We start from the raw sequence: 9,162 nt of genomic DNA on the forward strand, positions 1-9,162 counted from the left end.
GAACTCTTTTCTCTGTCTTTTGCTCTATATATCTCATACTTTCAACTGTTCTCGCTCTCTCTTGCTTTCCTCTGACGCGCTCTGGCTGACACTGGCTTGGGTACAGAGTCACATTGATCTGTGAAAAATCCTTCAGGCAATCATGAAATATTAAATTCAAGTTGTTCTCTCTCTCTCTCTCTCTCTCTTTCCCTCCCTGTCCTTCCTTGCATTTAGTGTATTCACACTCCATTTCATCAGTTGGCACAAGTCACAACCTTGCAAGAAAGAATTAAGTCTCGTGCTCTGATCTTTATCTGGATTTTAGCATTCGCATCTACATCACCTTTGTGAAGTTTATTAACCACTAAGTCACGAAGCATTGTTTTGTGTATGGTTTTAGAGGTTTTTTTGACAATAGATTTTATTAAAAAAACAGCTGTGACTTCTTATTTAAATCTTCAAACTGTAAGTGTTAGAAACAGCAAAAATCGAGTTGGGTCACAGAAATCGTTCATCCAAGAATGATTTTTTTTAAATCATTTACTCGCCCTCTTGGCATTTCAAACCGCTATGAATTTCGTTCTTCCACAGAATACAAAGAAGATAGCTGCGTCCCAAATAGCTAACTTATGCACTATTCTATGCCATTTTGTAGTATGAATAGAGAGTAGTGCGTTCACTTTGAAAATTATCTTCACAGAAGTGCGCTTTAAGAACCCGATGATGCACTCTTTCAAGCGAAAGTATGAACTGTGCACACTTCACACACTCGACGGTAGCAGTTTCGCTTACGTAGTGGATGGGAGGCGTGGCTATCGGACGCCGCTCGAGCAAAACTCTCATGCAAGAGTGATAACGCTTCAATCTGATGATGTCTGAAGTATTGCTGGGCAAAACAGATGAAAACTACATCAAATGTACAATGCAATGATTTTTATTCACACACATTGTGCCGTGCGAATGATGTCATTTGCGCTAGTCTGGGAAACGGATATACTTCCGGTTAGTATAAAACGGCTTAGTATTCCATTTGGGACGATACTACTCTTCTGAAATTTATACACTAACGTAGATGGTTGAGTGCATAGTGCAGAGTTTAAGTATATAGTGTACAGTATGTCATTTGAGACACAGCTGATATTTTGAAGAATCTTTGTAACCAAACAACGACGATACCCATTGACTTCTGTTGTATGGAATCAAAGTCAATGTAAGTCAATGGGTACCAACGTTGTTTGGTTACCAACTTTCTTCAAAATATCTTTGGGTTCTGGAGAAAAAAGAAAGTCAAACAGGCTTGAGGAAACAAGAGTGAGTTAATGATGAACTATTCCTTTAAGTGGTGAAATTCAGTTTGACAAAAGTAGGTTGTTGAAATCTGTCAACAAGAAAATTTAGTTTTACTGATTTTACTATTTCTTTGTATGTTATTTAATTTTTTGGTTTCATTCTGTGAACTACAAACAATATTTCTCCCAAATTTCAAATAAAAATATTGTTTCTACTTGCATTTATTTGCAGGAAATGAGAATTTGAGAAACAGGTGAAAATAACAAAGGTGCTGTGTTTTTTTCAGAGCACAAATACTGCAAAGAAAACAAATTCAGATTTACTTTTAAGCAACTCAACAGTAGTATTTATATGTGTATTTAGGAAATCCTCGAGGTATCACAGTTCTTATGTGTCTTTTCATGCTGTCAGTCTATCACATTGCTGTTGGATGACTTGGTCACCTCGGAGGTTTGATTTTGTTCAATTCAACATACACCATACTGGTATGGCCACAATACATCTAGAAATGCTGATTAAAAAACTGTTGGAATAGTCTCTTTATTTTTTCGGCGGCTGTACGTCATCTTAGTAGATTTTTTTTGTCATTTGTTGTACACACAGTCATACATTTTCTCTAAGACTGTATATATGTTCATGTCCTTTTGTCATTAACAACTATATATGCTTCCTGTGAGTTTATTCCCCAAATTGCAATCATTTGTCATACGTGTCATGTTTGTACATTTCATCCATTATTATAGTGTACACTGTGGTCAAGGATTTCCTGCGTCGAAAGTTTTTTGCCTTTTTCTTTCTCCCCCACTCTCACAGATCTCTGGTTAGTTGTGTAAATAATCTGTTTCATATTACCTCAATGACCCTCTGTGTATGTAGGAGCCCGAGGGGTATTGGCACCATCTCAGCTTACCCTCCTGATTCCCTCAAGCCCTTCAACTACCATTACAGCTCATGCTATTGCTCCACACTCATTGTGTTTATCCCACGTTGTGTTAGTCGTTCATATTGTAGCAGATATAACCGAAGCATTGTGTTACCTTCATTCCATGGCAAACGTTTTTTTTATGTTACAATATGAGGCTTAAAATGTTTTGTAATGCGGACATTCACCAACCCATCCACATTGATAAGAGTATTCTTGCCTTACGAACTAAAGAGTGTTTTTAAGACCATCATGCCATAATCTTTGTCGAGCTACTTTGTGTATTTGTTTAGCATCGCCCCGGAGCTTAATGTGTACCTTGTAGCCATGTAAGCTGTTGACAAGTGCTTTTTTAATACAAGCAACACAATGTGGGAGAGCTGTTTGAATTGCAGGCAGATGTAGGCAGTATGTTCGTTCTCCCGCAAGTGCTGCCTGGAGCGTCCAAGCTTTTTGTGCGGAGAGAGTAAAAAAGCAAGCTGGAGAAGGATACACTGTGCTGAATGCTTGCAATCGCTGGATGTCGGTGCATTAATCTGTAACGCGGATGTTTACCGCACCAATTCGCCAGACGTGTCTTTTCCGGGTGTCAAATTAGACACTTTTTGAAATGATGTTAAACCTTGAAGAACGTACCAGTCGAAGGTCTGGAGGTGGTGTGCTGACTCCCACAACCTGGATGAATCATAATGTGTGTCATCTTCTGATGCTTGTATCTCATCTGACCCAAGTGTTTGGCTTTCATGCTTAACTGATGGAATTAACGTAGACGTTCTGCACTGAGGTTTCTGGGGTTGAAGGATGTTCTGGTGTAGAGTTTAATAAACCTTTGGCAATTAGTTACTGGTTGTGATCGGGGCTCGCTTGACAAAGTTGTTATGATGGATTTGAATAAATCCTAAGTATTGAGTTTTGGCATGTAAAATCCATGGACTATTAGTGCTATGTCAATGTCATGGTTGTTCCTAGCTCAAAATGAGGCGGAGGTGGTGCGAGTCGTTCTGATCACAATGTGCGTTCAGACTGGCGAACTCGTTGTGTGCGGTATAGCGCTTGGATGCAAAAGAAACATTATTCACTTGAACAGCTGTGAAATACAGTTAGTATTGCTCTTTAGGTAGAAATTAAACTGCAACTCGTCAGCGCTTCACTGTGCTGATAACTAAGCAGCGCCTCTATTGTGGCGTAATGCAGCAACTGCAAATGACAGTCTATAATGCATGTGGTGTTTATTGTGAAGATAACATAATTTAGGCGAGAGTCTGAGGCGACCATAAATACTATAATTTAACGATAATAAATCGAAAACAACACTTAAGGGCCTGTTCACACCATGAGAGTAACTATAAAGATATGTATAACCATACTAGCATCCACATTGTGGTCGTTATAGTTTTTTCTTCAGTTTAAGATTAATTTATTGTTATCACTTTTCAGTTAGGTTGTATTTATTAACACTAGTAAATGCATTAGCTAACATTAACTAATAATAGGTTTTAAGCATGTGTACATTTTTGTTAATGTTCGTTAATATCAATACAATTACTCTTGTTAGTTCACAGTTCATTCACTAATGTTAACAGTTACGTCTGATTGTAACAATGTATTAGTAAATGCTTAAACGCTTAAACTAGGATCAAAAGTTGTAGAAGTTTTGTTCGTTGTTCTTTTATATTAGCTTATACAATAAATAATGTTAACAACGGCAATGTTATTGTAGAGAGTTACAATTTTATTCATATTGATTTCATTTAAATTTTTAGCAATTTTGCAAATTTCGCTCCATGTTTTTGACATTTTATTATTTATTTTTTATATTGCTCAATTAGTTTAACATTATTTTATTTTAAGTTTAGTTACGTTAACCTTTGTATTTCCATTTAATTATTTCACGGACTCATCGTGAAGTTATTTCACATTATTGCCGGGGCAACTTTTCAAATTTTCTAAGTTTTACAAATAAATGAAGCCCAATATTTTCGATATCAATGAACAAATCTTTTGATAATAGAAGTAATATGTAAAAACCTTGGTTTGCATTTTTCTGTTAATGCATGAGCGCTTTTAATTCCCATTGACTGTGTGTCAATGTTTTGTTATTGTTCATCAGCTGGAAGAAAAATCGCTCTTAAAGTGATACTGTTCATCTGTTTTGTTATAGTTGTGGTGAGCACTCCACTTTTCTCTTAAATTTAAAATGGGTTTCAAAACTCTTTAGTTATCGTCTTTGATGTGAACAGGCCTTCAAATTTCAAGTCTAGACTTGATGGTCCCAGAATATCATAAAGACCCTGCTCTTTGACCCGTGAGTAACCACCTGGTGATGCCATAGTTACCAGCCAGAAACCCTGGCAACTGCACAGCAATTGCATCAACACAGATTTTTAATTTATTTAAGTTGTCTGTGTAGTTAATTATGTGGTAAGGTAATGATGGAACACCGCAAGGTCTCATATGCTTGTGTTTGGGTCTGGGCTGTAGGCCTGGATTGTATCCCAGCTCTGCCCCTCAGCTCCTCTACTTCACTGCAGGCCAAGGAACTGCAGCTTTGCCACTATTTCACTAATTAGAAAATCCCCTTCCCTAAAGCCAGACTTTTTAATTATGTGTAGTGTCAACTACTTTACAGATTAAATCCACGCTTAATACACATCCAACCACAAACCAGGACCGTGTCTTAAATGAGACCTAAAAAATGACCTTGGTCATAAACATCCAGTTTCACAATCACTCGGGTGAGATGGTCCTGGATATGGGTGAAAGGCTGTCGCCAAAAAGCAAGCTAGTAAAGGGTTAAAGCGAAGCGGAGCAGGGTTGCACAGCCTCGGGCGGCAGTTCTGCAGAGACCGGGCTGTGTTCGTGCACAGGCAAGGCGAGTCATTTCCCCAAACGCTGCAGACACACAGCACCCCCAGGCTTTCTGTAACCTTTGGAGGCCAGAAGTGCTCACAGTCGTTGGGAGGAATAAGGTGGAGCACTTTTTTCTCCCTTTGTGTGTTTTTCTTTTCTGGATCTTACAGGGTTTTCGGGTTGCTAGTTCAGTCATAGTGCAGGTTTTAAAAACAACCCGTCTCTTCTCCGGGTTGGCGTTTAGCCTTACATGCACGCAAACTTGCGTTTTGAAGTTGTTAAGAGCTTGGCGTTTGCTTGAAGGCTACGTTTCGTGCCGTTCTGCTCGATTCGTCGCTTTCGGAAAGCTACACGTTTAAGCTGCCTCATCTCTTCAGGGTTTGGAGTCGGTTCCTCTGGAGGTGTTTGCTGTCCTACACACACTCGACACGCACAAATACCACTCAAGGGTTTACAACAGATTTTAACCCTAATGACACCGGAAAGATAGCTTGTTCACCCTACACATTCCACTCCACGGTTAATGTGGTTTTTAACAAAAATACGTCTCAGTCGCTGCCCGGGGCACGTTAATGCTCACATCTGTAATATATTCATCCATATCTTTACACGTTTATGGAGGCTTAACAAGCTCCATCTCTAACGCACCACTAGCATAGTGGCAAAACGCCCCGAGCGTGTTCACCCACACATGCTAACTGCGAACACACAGTCTTTCTGTACTGCGGTGGAGAGTTGTGCAAGTCGAACCGTCTCTTACTGAACGCTGGAGTTTCGATGAATACATATTGGGTTTTATTTTGAATAGTGAATAAATGTATTTTATTGATCGTGATTATTTGGCTTTGAGATAACCGAATGCAGTGGGTGTGTGTTTTTTACAGAGATACTCATAAGCGTTTGATTTGAATTTTGTGTGTGGAGCATTGCGTGGAATTGAGTCAGATGCTGAAATCCATCAAAGAAGGTTTTTTTTAGCGTCTGTCCCCTGTTGACATACACATAGGCCTGTAAGAGAAAGGGATTGGTCACCCAAAATCATTTATTCACCCTCATCTCATTCAAAACCTGTATCGGACTCTGTGGAACACGAATGTGGTTTTGTGTCCATATAATAGAGCCAGTGTTGTTTGGCTACCGACGTTCTTCAAAATATCTTCTTTTGTGTTCTGCAGAAGAAAGTTGTGACGCGAGGGTTAAGAAATGATTTAGAACCTTACTCGCTATTAACTTCCTGGGATGATGTGTACTGGGTGTGGTCACATATGAACCCAGGTATGGCCATTAACCTTTGATTTTGGTTTCAGATTTCATACCTTCCCTGTAAGTTTAACATTTTTTAAATAATGATCTGACATTACCGGCGTAGACGTTCGTGCAAGACTGCACACTGTCCTGCCCGCGTAAACATGCCATTGTGTAGTTTGCCAGCCCTGGGTGTGTATGAGACTTTGAGGAATCATCCAGGGTGTGTAAGGACGTGTACAAGGGCGATATATAGAGCCCACAAAGCTGCAGGTTATTTCTGTAGGGCGTGGTGCGCGTTTAGCAGCCCGAGGGCGTCTGGCACCTTCCTGGGTATAGTTAGTATTCACCGAAGGCTGGAAACCTCACCTCATTCTGGCCGTGTGATGTTATGCTGTAGACCCCCTGCACGGCTGATGAATATGATACACATGGTGTTTCTACCCCCCGTGTCTGCACTCCTATAAATTGGATGTAAGGACTTCACCCCCGAGGTTGTGTATCTTTATGCACCCATCCGACGGCTGCTCTAGTTGGATGTGGTTTACTGGATAAAAGAAGAGATTTTATTTTAACGGCCGCTGTCAGGAGACGTCTGTACTTTTAAATTCGCATTCGTTTGAGGCGAGTTTGTAGATGAACAGCTTTGAGATACGGCAGATGAGATCAAAAGTCTGGTGCCCGAGGCGTCGGGTGCGGCTCTGTGGCCTCGAGCTGAGAACAGATGATCGCATGTTGTGCAGGTGTGCTGATAAACACAAAGCATGAAGCTTGGGGATCTTTAAGGAGTGGAGAAACAAAGTCGCAGAAAGAATCGAACGGCTTAGGTTTGTGTTTGCGGAAGAACTCTTTGAATATGTTTTTTGGTTCTTTTGTTCATTTAAATAAGCACAATCTTAGCTAATGTGGCCTTTGAAAAGTTTGTACTTTTAAATTGAAGTGTGATAAAATGAAGCGCATTGACACAGATTCTACGTTTGCAGAGTATAAAAGTAGCTCGTCCGTTCAGAATGGTACCATTTAATAAAACAAAGCAAGATTCTCTTACTGTTGTCAATCGCAACTGAAATCTTGGCAAATCTACCATATTTATCAACCTGCATGTCAGAATTGTGACAAACAAACACAGCACAGCTTACAAATTCTTTTGTTACTCTCTCTCAGTTTCCTGCGGGTTCCTCAGGATCGGCGGCCGGCTCTACCTCATCTTCCTCCTCCTCAGTCCGGCAGACCCGTCAGCGCATCACCCGGGTTAACCTCAGGGACTTGATCTTCTGCTTGGAGCAGGAGCGAACCACAGCCAGATCCATGCTGCTCTACAAGGCCCTCCTGAAGTAGCGCCGAGCCGAGCCAGTGCAGATGTGCTACGAATGAGATGGACGAGTTCATCCACGCAGACGGTACCCCCACCTGCTCTCCGCCCCGTAATATGCTCAAGTCTTCCTCTCCCCCACGTTCATCTCCAGTCGGTGCCTTCGGACTCACCTGTGGCATGAACTCTATGATCAGAGACTGTTGGAGTTGCTGTAAATTTTCCGTACGTCGGTATTCTGGAGATGAGAAAAGCCATTCAGCACGTCGGATGCAGACGGCAGGTTTTTCTCCGCCCCCCCCGCCCTTTGGGTCACCTTTTAATGGTTTTATTTCCTCTTTGTTTTGGATTAATGAGCCATTGTTTTGAGCAGCGTCAATCTTTTTATTCATTAACTTGAACTCGGATTGGTTTTACGTTTCAGGATAGAGATTTCGAGGTTTGTTTTATATAAGTAGCGGCTGGACTTGAAACGCGTTTTTAACCGAAAGCCTCACTCGCAATATAGACACTGGAAATGTAAATGCAAGTTCCTGGTTTTAGAGGTCTACCGAGTATTTTAGTAACTTATAAGTAGTGTATCTTCAAATCATGCTTCGAGGGAACGTGTGGATGTTTTTGTTATTTTGTTACTGATTATGCAAAATGAAGAAACTCTGTGTTGTAAAACACTGACTGTCTTTTCATCCTATTGGATGGGCTTTTGAAATTCAGTGACGGTTTTGTCTCGCACACTCAGTGTGGGCTTACAGGTTTGTATGGTTTCACTAGTGTTTCTGGGTTAAGCATACTGTGAAATGGTGCCTTACGCGGCCCTCCTGGGGCACCATTGTTTTTAATCACATGAACGGCATGGAATTATCTTATATGCCTCGATTGAACGACAGTTTTGGAGCAGGATCTCTGGTTAACTTATTCGTGGAGAAACGGCAAGATGAATTTTACAAAAATCACATTGAAAATGGGGTAGGTTTGACTGACTGCAGTAATGTTTTACAATACTAATGTTGCTTTTTTTGTCAAAACTTTTTGTGTTCGAAATTCACGTTCAGTGTAAATTGTCAGTATCTGTCACTGGGCATTATTTTATGTCTCGTATACCTAATATTTGCATACTGCCCTTTATGACATGCAGGAGGAGTGGAAGTGACGCTTCTTTACATTTTTTGGTGTTTTACAGATTGCGTTTGTTGAGAGACATTAAACTTCATGTCGTGTGCAATGATTCCTTAGAGATCCGAGGCAAAAATATTTCCATCTTGTTTTAATTCATATTGTTTGTGCTGATGTTTGGACAAACAGTATTGTTGATCAAGGGATTGTCTTTTGTCTAAAAAAAGCATATCTATTAGAACTTCTATTTTTGCTAAATTTAACACGTTTTTGAATGTTTGGTTGGTTTGAAAAAAGCGCTCATCTCTATTAAATTTGTACTTTTGTAAAAGAATAAAGTTCCTAATTATACATTTGTCATGAGTTTCTCTTTTGTTTGGAGAACAAACATGTGAACGTGAAATTCGTGAAGAAATTGACTCGATTCTGTGTATGGTTCATGGATGCA

The 9,162-nt window shown here is 40.1% G+C and overlaps 1 protein-coding gene across 2 annotated transcripts in view; it reads left to right on the forward strand.

Annotated features, from left to right (window-relative positions):
• Positions 1–9,065, forward strand: part of si:dkey-219c3.2 (transcription initiation factor TFIID subunit 4) — a 35,269-nt gene extending 26,204 nt beyond the window's left edge. For both annotated transcript variants that reach the window (XM_056739643.1, XM_056739645.1), the window contains exon 14: positions 7,454–9,065. In XM_056739643.1, the coding sequence (XP_056595621.1) occupies positions 7,454–7,627 (174 nt within the window). In that variant the 3' untranslated portion in view covers positions 7,628–9,065. The remainder of the gene's footprint in view (positions 1–7,453) is intronic.
• Positions 9,066–9,162: the final 97 nt, after the last annotated feature.

Source organism: Triplophysa dalaica, chromosome 24, assembly GCF_015846415.1.
Source record: "Triplophysa dalaica isolate WHDGS20190420 chromosome 24, ASM1584641v1, whole genome shotgun sequence".
NCBI lineage: Eukaryota > Metazoa > Chordata > Actinopteri > Cypriniformes > Nemacheilidae > Triplophysa > Triplophysa dalaica.